Below are 17,238 nucleotides of genomic sequence, written 5' to 3'. Positions count from 1 at the left end.
AGAAGGCACCAATCAACAAGACCTCTTAAACATACATTAAACATATGTTAAACATACATTAAACATATGTTAAACATCCTCATGGGGGAAAGTTGAGGGGCAAGTACCGATCTCTTCACTCTCGTAACCAGTTACAGGACTTGAGAAAACATCAAGAAGCTGAGTGAGAGGAGGTTTAGGTTGGATATCAGGAAAAGGTTTTATATCCAAAGGGTAGTTGAGCCCTGGAACAGGCTCCCCAGGGAAGTGGTCATACCACCGAACCTGTCTGATGCAAGAAGTGTTTCAACAACACTCTCAGGCTCATGGTGTGATTCTTGGGGTGTCCTGTGCAGGTTCAAGAGTTGGACTCGATGATCCTGATGCATCCCCTTCAACTCAGCATCTTTTATGATTCTATGTTTCTATGTAGTTTCATATTTACTTTTTATGCTTTAGACATCTCTTAAGTGGTTATGTGACACTTTCATATTATTTCACAGATGCAAAATGGAAATGTCATGTTATAAATGCTTTTTCAACCAAACTCAGAACTAAAGAGTCTCAGTTTCTTCAGACCCGTGGCCCAAAGAATTAGCTATGGCACATGTTACAGTTGTTCCTGTCATGCTGATATTAAGCTTTTACCAGTGTAAGACAGAGTTTTCCACTAGTCTGGCAAGTGGACAGCGCAAAGTAATGGGTAAGTAAAGTATTAAGTAACAGTTCATCCTACACTAGCCATCCCAGATATCTCATCTGAACTTCTTGTCAAGGCACTCTCTATAGCCCATGGAAAGAAACGGGGACCTGTGCTAGGAGAGGTGTCCAAGACAGGTAAAACTGAATCAACTAATTTTGAGAACTGCAGGTAGGTAAATATGATTCTTACTGCTGAAAGTCATATTCAGCAAAGCTCAGAAATCACCTACTCCATGTAAGAACTGAGGTCCTGGTAGAGCTACTGGGTGTGTAAGCCTTGCTGAGAGCCAAATCTTTTGTGTACAGAGGGGTGGACCTCTTTTCCTCTATGTAATATCATTGTAATTGCAGATGCACTTGGGCTACATAATGTTCTGTGGATTACCAAGCATGATTCAAGAATCATTTTGTCCTGGAACAATAACCTGACAAAAGAAGAAACTGAGAAATACACTGTGAAGTATATTTTGAGTTATAGGTTCTTCAATTCTACTCAGGAAAGGAAAGTAAGTTCTTCAGTGATTACACATAGTTTAAAGTGAAATAATGTATTGCTTCATTCAGTAGATGAATTTGCATAATTTCCCCTTCAAAACTTAGTATCACACTACCTTCATGCAATTTCTTCTTCCTCCTCTTAGGAAAGACTGCAGGAAAAGAAAAAGATAATACGTCTTGAGTTACATTCTGGCTTTAAGGCTAAAGTTAAGACACAGCTTTTTGCAAAAGAAACAGAAGACATAATTAAGGAGAGTGACTGGTCAGAATTTACTTACAAAGCACCTCCAGGTCAGCTATTTCCTATGTGTTGTTAAGACGTTCAAGCATTTTTGATAATGTCCTGTCCTGGAGACGTAACTTCCGAAAGCCCATTATTATCTTCTGCTACTTTTTTTGGTATGGATTTGTTAAGAATATGATCCATAACACCAGCATGCAGAATTATTTCCTTTATTAGACATGTTCAGATTCAGAAAAATCCAACTTTGTTGAACAAGGTGGCAGAAAAACCCAACCATTCTCTTCGTTTTCCTTATCAACTCATGTCTCATGAAGATTGTCTTCTGTATCAAATGGTTTCAGGAATTCTTAAAAGATCAGAGCTTTTCAGCTTCTATTCTGGACATTTTTTTTAAAATGTGTTAGTAAGGCTTTGGTGGTAGAAGCAGAAGTGCTTCTTGGTTGTCATTGTCTAAAAACTGAAAAGACCTGTTTGTTCTTACCTATGACTTATTCATGCTTCTAGAAATAAGGCTACATAATGAGTTTGTAAAGGAAACCTTCATATCATTATTAGAAAAGCAATATAAAATAAACGTAATTCTTTATTTTCCCCATTTCTTTGTTGCAGTCTATATTCAAAATCTTTCATGCATCATATACAACATTTCCTTTTTCAATTGCACTTGGAACATCAAAGCAGAAGCTCCTGAAGATATCCAGATCTTTTCTTCATACAGGCAAGTGTCTTCAGCAAAATAAGTACGAAGGCATATTTTGTACCCAAGTGTTTGTTTTACAAAACTCATATTTTCCTACTCACAGGCATGTAGGAAAATTGTTTGAATGCCAGCAATATATTAAAAATGCAAGAAAGAAAAATATTGGATGCCATATGAAGGAAATATATTTTCAACCATCAAGGAAAATCGATTTAAACATAACAGCAAGAGATTTCAGAAATAATTTGAGAGAACTGTCTTATTACAAAACTTTTACACCTCAGACAATAGGTAAGTATTGTCTATTACCACTTATGGAAAATTCATTTATTGATTATTTCATGGAAAGCATAAAAAGAAAATAGGGCAGTGTGACAAAGTCAGAGTATTAATTCTAACTATTTAGACATTCATCTACGTGGGAATTTTACTTAAAGATGAAACAAAATTGATTATGGTTCAAAGTTAGAGGGTTTTTTCTCTGATGTAATAACATCATTTACCTCTAATTGTCATTTAAAAATAAAAGATAAGCTAGTATGCGAAAATTATATTTAACAGCATTATGCCCTTCTTTTCACTAATTCTTATCTTTCTTATCCTTTTCCTTATTTTTATAGTGCTGAGGAAGCAGGATTAAAAAAGAAAGAGCATAAGCAGTCTGTCACAAGTCTCATTTATAACCTGAATTTAAGAATATGAATGTTCTCAAACATTAGTAGAACTTTTATTTATTTTTTAAGCTAAAAATATCTTGGCAGTTATTTTTAATTATTGACAGTTTTGAATGATCATATAAAATTATTTTTCCTTACTTCTCTAGGAAGTTTGAATTAATCTCATGGGTAAAAATTCACTTGAATTTTAGCAGAGACTGCAGATTCAAATGCTTTTTAAGTTATTAACATTCCAGACCGGCAACATGGGAATCCATCATAACTCAAGGGATAGAAAAAATATAATTGAAAACTATCAAAATGTATTCTGAGATAGATCTTATTTATTCTATTCTAAGACATTAGAATTATTTACTCTACCTAGAGCTTTACACTGCAATCAGAGCTAGCTATAAGCAGCATATTCTGTTTTAGGAAGATAAACCATTTTCAGGAAATTCAGATTTTCCTGAAAAGAAAAAAGAGTGTGTGTGGGGGGGAAGTGAGAGGGGGAAGTAATCCACAGGAAGGCTGTATTAGGTGTTTTCATAGTAGACTGGGAAGATGCTTTTTTCTAGACTGTTTCCCCATGGACCACAGGACTAAGGGGGGCAGGAATGAGCAGCAGGATAAATAGAAGAGATCAGGCTATCTGTTCCCTACTTCTCTCTCCATCCACTCAGTCTCCTTCCCCCTGCTCAGGCCAGCCACTACCCCCTCTTTGAGGAGGCCAGGCTGCCAGTGTTTCCTTCCTACCCTTTAGCCATCATGAGGGCTGCACGTCAGTCACAGCTGGTTCAGCCAACAGCTTCTGCTCACTTCTCAGCTCCAGGTAGAAGCTCTCCTTACCTCTGATCCCACTGCCAAGCTTTGGTAGGGCGCAGTAAAATCTGAGTGTGTTTGTAGGGAATGCTGTATAAGTAGCGGACTTTTGCAAGGTTCCATTGCAAGTCAGGGCTGTCCCTTCCCTTCAGGAAAGAGTGTATCCTTCAGGTAACACACATGAGGAAGGGACATTTGTATCTGGGTTCCCCTTCTTTAGCAGTGCCTTTTACACTGGGACAAGGGGTAATGGTTTTAATCTGAAGGAGGATTGATTTAATGAGATATAAGAAAGATGTTTTTTACATACGGTAAAATACTGGAACAGGTTGCCCAGAGAGGTGATAGATGCCCCATCCATGGAAAAATTCAAGGTTAGGTTGGATGGAGCTCTGAGCAACCTGATGTAGTTGCAGACGTCTTCACTCAGTGCAGGGGAGTGGACTAGATGGTCTTTAAAGACCTCTCCCAGCTCAAACTCTCCTGGGATTCTTCAACAGGAAAGCCTCCATCTGGCCTTAACCCTAGCCTTTGCACAGTCCTGGAGGCCCACTGTCCTGCTGCTAGTTACCAGCCCCCACAATTCAAGCTTCTTTCCAGTAGTATGACATATAGTCTGACAAAACAGGACCCATGTATGCCCTGTACTGCAGCCAACACCAAAATAACTGAGTCCTGTCTGTCAGTGTGTGTGTGTGTGTGGGCTAAAGAAATTTCCAGATAACACCTGAAAAAGGATGAAAAAATTTTTTTCCTACTCTTGGTATTCTCACAGAAGGGGGAGATGGTCTGGGAATAGTACTTCAGAGATGAACAAACAAACAAAAAAACCCCTGCTGCTTACCGTCTTCACCTTTCATGGCTCATGATCCCCTGGATGATGAGCTCCTATCCTCAAGGCTGCTAGAGCAAGCCCAGCAGCTGTATGGACCAGTCGTGCTGCCACTCACCCTTTCTGCCTCTCTGTTTTTTTCTCTATGGCATCACATGGCAGCCATGTCTGCCCCAAACCTCGCTGACCCTGTCTACAGACACCTGCTATGCACTTCTGCCTCTGCTGGGAGGGCTTTTTCTGAAAACTCCAGCTTCAGTTCTTCCCTGCGCAGCAAATACAGCAGCAGCTGCAGAGGTCTGAGGTATTGCTTGGGTACTCCAGCACACACTGAGGATCAGTGCCCTAGCACATGCCCTGCTAAAAAAACAACTGTAGACTTGCTTACCTAAATCCGAGGCTAAAATCCTGGGAACCCAAATGTCCCTTGCTTCCAACCCTGTACTTCCTCCATAGCAAGTGCTTGCCTGCTCATTTACAGGAGAGAGAGAGAGAGAGATATTTCTTAAGCATCAGTAGAAAACTTCATTTGTTGAATCAGACAGGCTGTCTGGGCAAGAGATTGTCCAGAGAAGTTGTGGATGCCCTATCCTTGGAAGTATTCAGGGCCAGCGTGGATGGGGCTTTGAGCAATCTGGTCTAGTGGAAGGTGGTGCTGCCCATGGCAGAGGGGCTGGAAGTAGATGATCTTTAAGGTTTTTTCCAAGCAAAACCATTCCATGATTTTATGACACCTGCCAAGTGCTAGTGCCCCTTCAGTAATCCCTCTGTGAGAGATGAAATTCCATTTTTTTCAAATACTACCAGGCTTGTGGGTACATTTGGGATATCCCACAAGACACGTATCCTACACGGCATGGAGCCTGTAGCAGACTGGAGGTCTCTTCAACACCAGCACAGACTCTGGAGAGGCCCTGCTCCTCCTGCCCACCCTTGCTACCTTCCCTGAAAAAACCCAGCTCCCTGTGTCACTCACTGAATGTCTCCTCCGGGTATGGTAAACCCCAAAATACTTAGCTGTGTATTTTACACAGGAGTAACATACTGCATTTGTTTTCCATCAGCATAAATATGTGAAAGAGCATGAGGCACAGAAGGTCTCTTTGTGCTCTATTTTTCAGAGAAGCTGAACCCACCAAACAACGTCTCAGTTTCCCTTGAAAACAGAAGTATTACAATTCACTGGAAACCGCCACCCACTATTGGTTCTGCAAATAACAAGTGCTTTTTGTATCAAGTGAAAATAACAGATCTTAAGGTAGTAAGCTTTTTGGTAATACACTTAGTATGTATAACATAACTTCCATAAAAACTAGGCATCCCTTGAATTTAACAGGGATTAATGTCAAACAAACTTTAAAGTTATCCCAAGGTCTTTAATAATTAATCCAAATTGTCCTTCTGGTAAAAAAAGGAAAAACAACACATTTTATAAAATCTTTCAGAGTCAAGCTTGCATTAGAAGTGGATTGGATGATTTTTTCTTCTCATCTTGAATTTGACTTCCACATTACTATCTCATAGATTGTACTGACTTTTCGTTATAGAAAAAGGAGTATTGATAAAAAGAAAGGTTTAGCAGTTACTTTGGTCATATTTTTAAAGAAAAAAACCCTCACAGGTTATTTTTGTTATTTCTAAATACATCACCAAAAGGATTATTCCTCTTTTTTGGATACATTGTATGTATTTAAAAATCCTTCATGATATTGTAACAGCATCTCTTAATCTAACAGTAAGAAATAGAGCAGTGTTGTAGTTTAAGTAATGCCATATGGTGACTAAATGACTCAATGGCATTTTGAAATTATCTGGAAATGAAAGCAGAAAAGTTTTCATGCATATTTTTATTTGAACTCCCAAAGATTAGAAAGCAAAGCACTTAATGTAGAATATTGTTAAGTATGAAATTCAGATATGTATTGGAATGTGAATTTTCTGAATATTTGATGATTTTATTCAAGCTGTCATTGAAGCCAGTTTTGTTTAAGAACCTAAATTTCATCTAACACACACCTCAGTCAGTGCACAGTACTGTAACAATAAAAGCCTTATCTAAGCTGGTGACAAACATCTAAAAGACAATTACACCCTGAAAGAATCCATGACTAAATCGATGTGTATCCACTTTTTGCTTGACAAAGTAGAAAGGAGAAGTGCAATGAGTAGACACTAATGATCACATAAAGTTATAGTCATAAATTATAGTAGGGTTTATTAATTCAGATACAGTGCTGATACTGCTAATCAGCTTCCAGAACAGGGCTGGAAGCATCCAGAAAAAGAGCTTGGGTCTGGCATGGACATGCCAAATCTTCCCAGTCCCCTTCAGGGTTTTCCAGCAGACAGATAGCTGTCCACCTCTGCAAATAATTATAATTCCCTAAACCATTCCCAAGCCTAATACTTCAAAACCCCTGGCAGAGACTTCCAGGGGCTTGTCCCTGTCTACTCACAAAGCTCTTAACTGTGACAGGCAAAGAGCAGAGGGAGCAAGGGTGGTTCATGCTGGATCCTTGGTAGTCTGTTCAGCAGTATGCTGGAGAGGTTCTGACTCCCTGCCCATGCACACTGATTTACTTCCTGTTTCCAGACTCAGAGCAAAGGAGGTGGAAGCAGAGAGGGGTGGGAGTAAGGGGTCCCCTTCCACTGCAGGGCTGGGATGTGCCCGAGGTGAGCAGGGGGATCCTGCAATCCGCAGTGTTCACATGGCCACCACAGCCCCTGTTTCCAGCTTCCTAACACCTCTCACTCTCTGGAAGGAAATCTCACATACAAAAAATAGTCCAGCAGCCTTACTTAGATGGAATATACTGCTTTTATTTTCCTTTTCTCTCTCTTGCTCCTCTCCTTTGCACACATCTGAAGGATATAAACATAGGGGAGGAAAGCGAAATAAAATCATTGAGGCTCGGATGTGAATAATCACCTACAGAAGTAGAAAATCACAGGGGCACATCAGACAGAAGAGAGGCAGCCACAGCAATAACAAAAAAAGACATACAAGGGCACCAACCAAGTGAGAGGGGCTTTAAGGTAGATTTGAGGATAATCAGTTAGTAATGATTAAAATGGTAATTACCTAGCCAAGGAACACAAAATGCCTGGGGCTGGGGTGACAAAGTTAAAGAAGAAAACTGGTGTAGTATTACAGGAGACACAGGAGGGAGAAGAATGGAGTAAGCTTTATATTCTGTATCCTGACCAAACCAAGGTCTTAATCACTGCCACTTAATGTGTTAATGCCACTTAATCACAGAGACTTAATGTGTTGAGGTATTAGGGAATCTGTAAGCAGGCTTGTAGATATTTGTTGAAGAACACGTAAGAGCATAATGATTAAAATATACAAGTCTATATTCATTTATTCTGAATACCTGAAGACATGACTTACTGAATACTTACAAGCACAAATAATAATACTGTGATGCGGATTGGAGTTAAGTTTGCAGGTGTCTGGAAACTAGGAAGGCTTGGTAAGTATCATGGGAAACAAGATTAGAATCTACAATGTTGGGTAAGTCTGAAATTAACAAGCCAAAATTCAGTAATAAGGAAAATTCTGTGATTAGGAAGTACAGGTCAAACATGTCAATACAAAATAAGGAATTAAAATATAGACAGCAATGCAGAAGACAAAATGGTCTGTGGATTACAGAGGACCACAAACTGAGTCAATCTTTCCATGTTCTTAGACAAAGGTCAAATACTATTCAAGTATATATGACTTGCATGTCACATGTAAGATGTAGGTTGTGACTAATTTGCCCTTCCAGCTACTGAGTTTCACCTTAAGTTTCATCTTGTGCTTTGGACACCACAAAAAATAAATAAGCAGCAGATCTGGGAAAGTCTTAAAGAGAAGAGAAAGAAGTGGCATGGTACACTGGGTAAAATCCACACCACACCAGTCAGTATGAGGAGAACAGGAGATCATGCTTTCCTAACAACAAAGAAGCAAAGTTTCTGTGCCTCTCTGTGTCTGAGACTCATATTTTCTACTTTGCAACTTTCTAACATCACTTTTAATTTTTATAAGCAAAAGTTTCCTCTCCTGCTTTCTGTTTTTATTCCTTCTTAAATTCTTAGCATTGTTTATTTACAGAAGTTTACTTCAGTTTTCAAAAGTGATGGATAATTTAGAGATCACTCTGCTTTAAACTCTGCCACTCCATGTTTGGACTTGATCTTTTGAAGTAGTGTTCTTTCTTTTATAGGCACAATTAAGGATGTTTCAGGATAGTTACAAAAATAGTGAGCATCCTTCAGCTGAAAAATGCAAGATTTTATTCTACCATAGAAGAAAGTATAGCACACTACCTACATAAAAATCTTAAAACTTGCAGTTTCATAGTTATTGTGTTTGTTCTACACGTGATGTCATAAAAATTAAAAGGGAATCAGTGTTTTCAAATTCTTACTGTCCTACTATAAATGAAACCTACTTCTATCTTATCAGTTCCAGTCTCTTCATTTTCAGTTCTAACACATCAGACAAGAGTCAGATTTGTCTGGACATAAGAACTTGTTTTGAAAATCTCTTCCTACTAGTTAGAAATGCAAATAATAGTATTTGACATCTCTAGATTTATATCTGTATGAACTGCAATGTGAAATCATCCAAAATAACCTCCTAAACCTATCTTGGTAGATTGTAAATGTCACTGAAGAGAACTATAAGTATCCATTTCATAAGCCAGCAAACAAATGTGCAGCACAAGTGAGGGCAAAGAAAGAGATATGCATAAGAAACAAGATCTGGAGTGAATGGAGTGATCCAGTGGTTATTCATGGTGGTAAGTTATTATGTACTTGCTATTCATAGCCCTTACCATGAGCTATATTATTACCATTTGACATATTTACCTCATTACTGCCTTTATTCTTCTTCAGGTTGTGTTATTGGGCCTTAACAGTACCTAGGGGTCTGTGGCGTGCACCAGGCTCACACAGCTCTGCTGTAGGGAAGGAGAGTCTTTAGCCTGAGTTCTACTTCCCTGGTCCTGAGGCAGTTTAGCACAGGGCTGTTCTCCTGAGTTAAACTACACCTGACTCTTGACAACCCATAGAAAAAATTACGGTCAGCAGCTGACAAGGACCCAACACGCTCAGGACTGCCCTGCAAAGGACAGCCCAAGCATCTCTAAAAATGCTTTCAACTGTTGAAACCAAGAAATCCACGAAAGTCATAACATTCATCAAATCACATAGTCTTTAAGGACTAAGTAAGATTTCTTTTATTACATTGGGGGAATAATTTCTTATCTGACAGAGGTAGGAATGTTTAAATATATGTTCTCTGGCCACTTCAGCTCACAAGTAAACAAGAACCTTGTAATACTTTTCCTTCACCTCCTATGACTAGATTTTAACATTGGTGTACTTGTGCTTTCCATGATGAGAAAAATGCTTCCACAAGCAGAAGTTTCCTGATGTCAGTTTAGGTAAAGGGGAAGTAGCATAATTGTGTGATGCTATATTTATAGAGAGAAAGTTGTGTCTGTGTATTAACATAAAAAAAACCAACATACAATGCTATTATCTTCCTTTAATGCAATAGCTGTGTATTTGGAATATGTCTTTTTGACCTATTGAACTTCAAGTACATATTTACCTGAAGACAGGAAATGCAAAGCTAGGTATTATTATATTTGCAATGGATTGAATGTAAATTCAGTTATGGGGTTTACTGGATGTTGGCTGCCTAGTCTATCAGATGCCCTGCTATATCCCATTGATCTGCTGAAACCTTCGTTGGCTGGAACCATTAATTTCATTTCAAAAGCATTTCACTTGTGAAATAGCAGGAGAGAGAAACCTAATTGTTCTTCGTGTTCACTGTGGTTAAGAAGACAAGGACATCAGCGGCTTGAGTTGCCCTTGGGAGATTCTCCTTTCTTCTCACTGAAGACAGAGCAAGCCTGGGACCACAGCATGGCCTAGAGGGGTGTTCCTGGTCTGTCTGCCTGGTGTAAGGCCAAACACATCTGATGTGTAGACAGGGGAAATTTGAAGCGTTTTCTGGATTGAGAAATGTAGATTTACTCACCCCCTTCCAGCCTCTCACCAGAAGAAGGAAATGGAGTTAGGAAGTCACCTGTTCTGGTTCCAGCCTGCCAAACCTTGCTCTCAGCAACTCTCCTTTGAATGTTTTCATCACCATTGCTTTCCCAGTTTTTGATACAGCTGTTGTTGAGGTCCAACAATCACTGCATGTTTCCTCCACTTCAGGAAAGCTTCTTGTGGACAAGACCACCATTGCACATAAGCTGTAATATCTGCATGTGTTCAGTGCAGCATGATGACTAACCCTGGAGCATACTGCACAGATGCATAATTTCATGTGATGCAGCAATTTCCCTTCTTCCTACTTGGGCAGGATTGGTGGCTTTCATAAAAAGAATCTGTCAATGTATTGCATTGAAGGGTCATGTGCTCAGGCAAACCTCCTTCTGTCCATTTTACTTTGTATTCTGAAATTATTTTGTCTGCTTCTAATTCAGAACATGTATAAGTGGATATTATGTGGAGTAACCTGAAAGGAAAAGCATCCATTTAATATTTTTATTTTAAAATGTGTCAATTTTTCTGGTGTTGCAGGATCTGTTTCTGCTGAGTCTTGAAGAAGCATACCATGACCTGGTTTTTCTTTGCTTCTCCATGACGTTCCAGTGTTTCATCTAGGAAATGTGTTACATTTCTTTAAGAATATATTTTAAAAAGACGTTTCAGCCTCCATTTAAAAAAAAGCTGAAACATCAAAATGAAATAACATAATTCAAAACATAACTAAAATATTTGTTCTGAAATGTTCCTTTGACATGAAAAGAATTTGTTAATTTTCTCATGGGGAACACATTAATTCTTCATTGGAATTAGCATATGCCCTCAAAAAAACCCTCTCAATTTAAACTGAACTGAGATGTTTACTATAGAAACTTTCTGCTAAAAAAAGAAGTGTTGGATCAGCTTTATTCATATGTAAAAACTTTAAATAATTGGTCTAATTTTTGGAGTTGATGAGCATTCATAGATTGCTTTGAAGTTAATAGTAATTCAGAGGTGTTCTGCATTTTTGCAAACCAAGCCACTTGTTTTGGTTTCAAAGTACTGTTATTTGTGACAAAGTTTAAGCATTTGCATCTGAAAACCCTCCAACATAAAATGAATATATGTGCTTCTTACTGTTTTACAAAATGCGTGAAGTAGGAAAGCAGGAGGAGCAAACCTCTTTGTGGTTCAGCCACTGCTAAGACCAGAATTTCCTCTTCTCCTGTGTGTGTCTGCAATAGTGGTGAGCAGAATGATGCAGAGCAATCACCTCAAACAAAAGAATTTCTTCTACAGAGTCCAAAGATTGTTCAGAATAAGTTTTCTGAGCCCTCAGCTCCAAAGGCAAAAGTGAAATAAGCTTATTCCTATACACAGTTCTGCCCACAAGTTTTTGAGTCTTGGTTTCATATAAAATTTGTGGAAATCCATAACATACTTGGTTTAAACTACAGATGGGCTGAAACTCAGAACTTAAGTTTCATTTTTTTGTTCTTTGATTTTGATCTAGATTGATCCTGAACCCACTGTTTAACTGGCCTCAGGCTATTAGCATTTTAAGAGCTGTTCCTTTCTGTCTTTCTTCAACGTATTTCATTTAAACTGATCCAAACTAGTTGTAGTTCTAAGACTAGATATTAAACAAAAAATAAAATTTGCAAGAAATACACTTTTGAGTCAACCAAAGACATTTGTATTTTGGTATTTGGGGTATTTTGGAGGAAGAAATGCAAGGTACAGAGCAGTAGTATCTGATGAACAGTATAAAGATGTATATATATAATTCTTTAGGACTATGCCAAGCAGGTTTAAAAAAGGTAAGTATAATAGAAATCAAATGTTGCTTCTTGAATCAAAGAGAATATTTTGTTTAACAAAATGCTTTTATTTTCATTTTTCCTTAAATCAGTTACAGCTGTGAAGGGGTGAGGAAGTAGCAGCAGGGGACTCATAGCATGTGGAGATGGGAGGTGGCAACAGCAGGAATCCAAGGACAGTTGGAGCAGCAGGCAGACAGAGGGGTTGATATCCAGAGGAATCAAGGCTGGATGGAAGTATCCAGCAGCATGACAGGTCGTGCCCAGCATATGAGAGCAGAGTTTCAGGAAAAATGGGGATGGAGACTACGAGAGAGGAATGAAGCAAGAGAAAGTGCTGGATCAAGGCTGAGGGCTAAAAGGAGAAGGAAGGAACAGCACTGAAGTCAGAAACCCCTTTCCCCTAAAAAGTCTTGAGAAAATGTTTCTTTAAATCTGTGACAGTTTAGGAATAGTACAATATTTATGAGTCATCCAACTATTTATAGTTCACCCATTTATGAACTACCCTAGCCACTGCCATATTATTAACATTACTTTGCTCTCTTCTTTTTTTTAAAGAAAAGACAGTGAATGTCCTGCTGCTAAGCACCACATTGTTTGGTCTTCTGATTTTCCTTGGAGGTTTGCTGATGTATGCATGTAGAAGGTAGTGTGCATTTCTGGAAGGTTGTATAAATTTCTGGTGGAAGGGACATCAGGATGAGGGGAAACCATGCAATGGATAAAAGTCAAACACAGATCTTCTCAGATAAATTATGTTTGCCAGAAGCAGTTAATTGTGCATTTCCGACTATTGTTCTAACGAAGGAGTGCCAGGCGTTGTGACTTGGTGAGTCTTATAATTCTTATCTCACAGCTCCCACTGCAGTTCCCTGCAGCTCCAGTCTCCCACCCTACTCTCAGATGTCTTTTTGCCACAATAAGTGACATATTTTAATTTTACTCTCACTGCTGCCTCTCTATCCTCAGTGTGACTTTACCCCATCCTTTTGCAGGTTCTGCGTTTAAGACCACCAATGTTAATCATACCAAAGTTGAACTGCACTTATCATGTTGCCCAATTTCATTTCATAATCCATGGGTGTAATGAAAGCAGTTTTTTACTCTAAGCTGGACAGTTTACAATAAATAAATAAAAAAAGGAAGTCAGGGTGACGGAAAGAATTTGCTTTGCTGTATGATTACTATTAGTACAGCAAAGTAATAGTAGTGGTCCTACACCCACCAACAGTTAAGGTAGCCAACTTTCTCCATGTCACTACTTTTCTGCCTGACTACATAGCTTTCCTATTGACATGGCACTGAAGGCTTTCTTGAATTGAAAAATAAACTTGTTCAGGATAGGAAGATAACTCAAGATACCTTAATATAAGGAAGGTAATGCAGTATGTAAATGGAACTCTTGTTAAAAGTAAATTGATTATTTAATTAATGATTAAATATTGTTCCTGATTCATATAAAAGAAGTTATCAATTTTTAATTATGAAGAGCACATGTAGGGATGATTTTTTAAGCTACAGATGTAGTAGCATGCCACAAGTTCTCACTTTGCTTGGAAATCATATGTTTGTGTATATCCATCAGTTCTCTTAAAACTGGTAGGCTAAAAACCAGGCAGGCTGAAGAAGAGCTAGGGAAAGTGTTGAGAAAAATGTCTGCAGTGAAACAAAAAAATGATGAAATGGCTTTAGAAGTGGTAGGTGCCTGTCTAATTAGAATATATATTACAAAGCATTATTGACTGATCTGTTCCCGCAGACAACAATAGTCATGTGCCTGTATCACTGTCTTGTAGGTGTAGTTGCCTGGAAGTTATAACTATGCCTGTTCCACATCCTTCAGATAATATCAAAACTTGGTTAACAGATGAGACTCATCACCAGGTAACGTGTCTGTCTTTTTTATCTCACTACATCAACACTCATGATATTACTTGCTATTGGAATGGTACATTACATTTGGAGCAGCATGTAATTTTTAAGAAAGACTGAGAAAAAGTGTGCAGAATATTTGTAGTGAAGTCAGAAGAGAACAGAAAACTTGTGGAGATTTTAGGACAATTATCTCTGCAGACAGAATGGATAAAATCCTCAGGGGGCTTTAATGCCTGGTGCACCTAAAGGCACTTTCACACTCAATGGACCAACATTTTACAGAATCACAGAATATGGTGAGTTGGAAGGAGTGATCACCCTGACTCCCTGAAAATAGTCAGTTATGGGATATTAGTTGTCTAAGCATGTAGGCCTGTTATCAAAGGGAATTTTTTTGTGGAGATCTGCAAGTCATTGGCTGTGTTGTAATAATTGTGCATATTCTTATTGCAAATAAGAGGAGGGTGCATAATGAGTGCAATATAACCTACCCCAGCTGTGCACCTGCTGCGTGACAAAGACATGTACAGAGGTGTGTACTTTGGAAGAGCTGATGTGCTGTAAGTTCAGATGTTTGCTTATCTGATGGCAAAGTATAAGTCAACTGGGCAAAATGGAAACAAAATATTTGCAATATTTTTTGTGACTATCATTAATGGAGCTCCTTGGCTCTCACAATTCAATGTTTCTTATTGCTGTCTGTCACTGTGTGAATTACAGGAAAAAAATATGTCAGTCAGGTAGTAGCTTAGATCCCTGGAACTCCCTAGAAGCTACACAGTGAACTGTGCTCTAGGAGGCATGGTAAGATGGCCTCTTACCTCATTCTCCTGCAACACATGATGAGAAGGTACAGGTGTGCTGAAGCTATGTTTTTTGGGGGGAAAACATCATTGAAATAGGAAACTGCCATGAGGATCTTTTCTGCTCTATATGCTCAAAATATTTTTTCAGAGCCTCTGCAGGATTTCTTTTAATTTTGCTGTATTCTACTGTATTATTGTACTCACACTGCAATATCAAAATATCTCCTAGTAGCCCATTCAGCAGTGTAACTTGAAATGGCCAATGTGAGATGTCATGCCACTTCTTCCCCAAGGGAAAAATGTATACCATGTAATACTGTCGTTTGGTTTTTAGTATATCTACATGATTGCAAACTCTGACAGAAACCACAGATCATCTCAATCCACAAATCATAATTTGAAATTTGAGGCAAGAGGTATCTTTTTTTTTTTTTAAATTTTACTTTCTCAAAACGAATTTATTGGAAAAACAATGTATGCTATATAATCATATGCTATATAATCATATTACAAATTACAAGATTGAAGTGTTTTGACTTGCACCTGAAGTTCATTCCCCAAGACTTGGGCTGACTCCCAAAAGCAGACTGTGCTCCACTTCTTCTCTGTAGTCATCTTCTCAGAAAAGCTCAAGAGCTACAGAACTAACCTGAAGCCAAATCTTCTATTTCTTATTTTCAAGATTCAGAGTAATTGCTGTGACACTTCTGGTCAAAATAATTGACCCAATTGAACACAAATGTACCATATTTATCACGCTTCCTGTGCAAAAATCCTTCTCGTCATTTTACCAGTAATGGTGTGCAAATTAGCTATAACACCCATTTTGGCCAACACATATGGGCTAGTAGAATGTAAAAACAAAATCATCACCACCAAGCTTATATTCTATATCTCCCTCAATGCTTGAACTTCATTCACTGCTATTAAGGGTCTTAGTATTCAATATATAAATAAAAAAACTACCACAATCAATGATCCCCAGAAAAACTATATTTAATATCACTGACAGACAAAGAAGTGATTTCTGTCCCCAAACTGTTACAAACACTGAATAAACCCTTGACAGGCAGACCTCAGTATAGCTGTGTCATTACTGTCTAGATTATTGCAACAAGTGACTGAGATGACACCGATCTTGTGGCTCAAGTGACTGTTGATGGCACTTCTAGGAAAGATAAATTAAATAAAACATATAGAACATATCAGTATCTCAAATATTGCTGACACCTGAAATAACAAAGGACACACGGAAAGTCTTAGGACAACTGTGGGGAATGGTGCTGAGATAATCTCTTTTATCCAACAAATAAATATAACCCCTGAAGGCTAGACTGTGACTTTGACATAAACCTTAGGTACATAGTAACATCATCCTGGAGGGTGTCAAGCAACAAAATTAGGGCTCAGAAAACTAAGTAAATTTACCTGTGAGCAAGTTGTAGACTGAGAGAGTAACTCATATGATCTCTGTATTCCGGTTGTGACAGGGTAAGTAACCTGTACTGCTTCCAGATACATCAAATAAGTAGTGTGCTTGTAACAATATTTAGAATTGGTGATACCACTGAATGCAAATGTTGTGCATTATATAATTTTTATCCAACAGCAACATATGTCAATGCAAATGGAGATGCACTCAGAGGTTACTGTGGGAATACCAAAAGAGAATAGAGATGAGAACACTGAACAACAGAAATGTTTGAAGGACTCTGGATTAGAAGACCTATAGAGATGATACACCTTTTTTATCTGCATGCAAGAATACCTTTCTGTGAAGTGACTGATAACATAATGGATCTAAGAACAACTGACATGGGAATTTGTCTGAGCCAATAATTTGAGGTGTTTTGTGCTCATGACATTGTGCAACTCTTAAAATGAGCTTTGAACCACAAACACAAAGCAGTATCTTGCAGTTTATCTCTAACAACAACTGATTTTCAGCTCAGTAAAATTACAGTATATCAGACAATATGATCTAATTTTGAGGTCCACTTGAGTTAAAATGAAATTAGAGTTACTGTTTCATAATGTTGCAGTAGCTTCCAAGCACTGTCTAAAATATCAATACTTTTGAAGACTGGCTGTTCATACAAATCTTTTCCTAGCTATTCAAGTTCTGATTGAAGTGGGCATGAGAAATGGTGAAAGCAGTAAATGTTTCTGGAAACAGCAGCAGAGTCTCACAAGTGTTCTCTAGAGTTCAAAAAATAATTCACTTTCTGGGCCCCTGCATTGTTTAAGCAGATA

The 17,238-nt window shown here is 38.2% G+C and overlaps 1 protein-coding gene across 1 annotated transcript; it reads left to right on the top strand.

Moving 5' to 3' along the window:
• Positions 1–579: 579 nt before the first annotated feature.
• Positions 580–16,812, top strand: LOC108641603 (interleukin-5 receptor subunit alpha-like). The gene is made up of 10 exons (XM_018084044.2): positions 580–682; positions 1,033–1,187; positions 1,323–1,470; positions 2,033–2,141; positions 2,227–2,414; positions 5,555–5,691; positions 9,085–9,229; positions 12,863–12,950; positions 14,101–14,188; positions 16,595–16,812. Exons 1-10 carry the CDS (start codon positions 580–582, stop codon positions 16,715–16,717), a joined length of 1,284 nt encoding a protein of 427 aa, XP_017939533.2. The 3' UTR covers positions 16,718–16,812.
• The last annotated feature ends 426 nt before the right edge of the window (positions 16,813–17,238 follow it).

This window comes from Manacus vitellinus, unplaced genomic scaffold, assembly GCF_001715985.3.
Source record: "Manacus vitellinus isolate BGI_N305 unplaced genomic scaffold, ASM171598v3 scaffold_7_pilon, whole genome shotgun sequence".
Lineage (NCBI taxonomy): Eukaryota > Metazoa > Chordata > Aves > Passeriformes > Pipridae > Manacus > Manacus vitellinus.
Note: the sequence above shows the minus strand (reverse complement) of the source record. Positions and strands in the feature narration are given on the sequence as shown.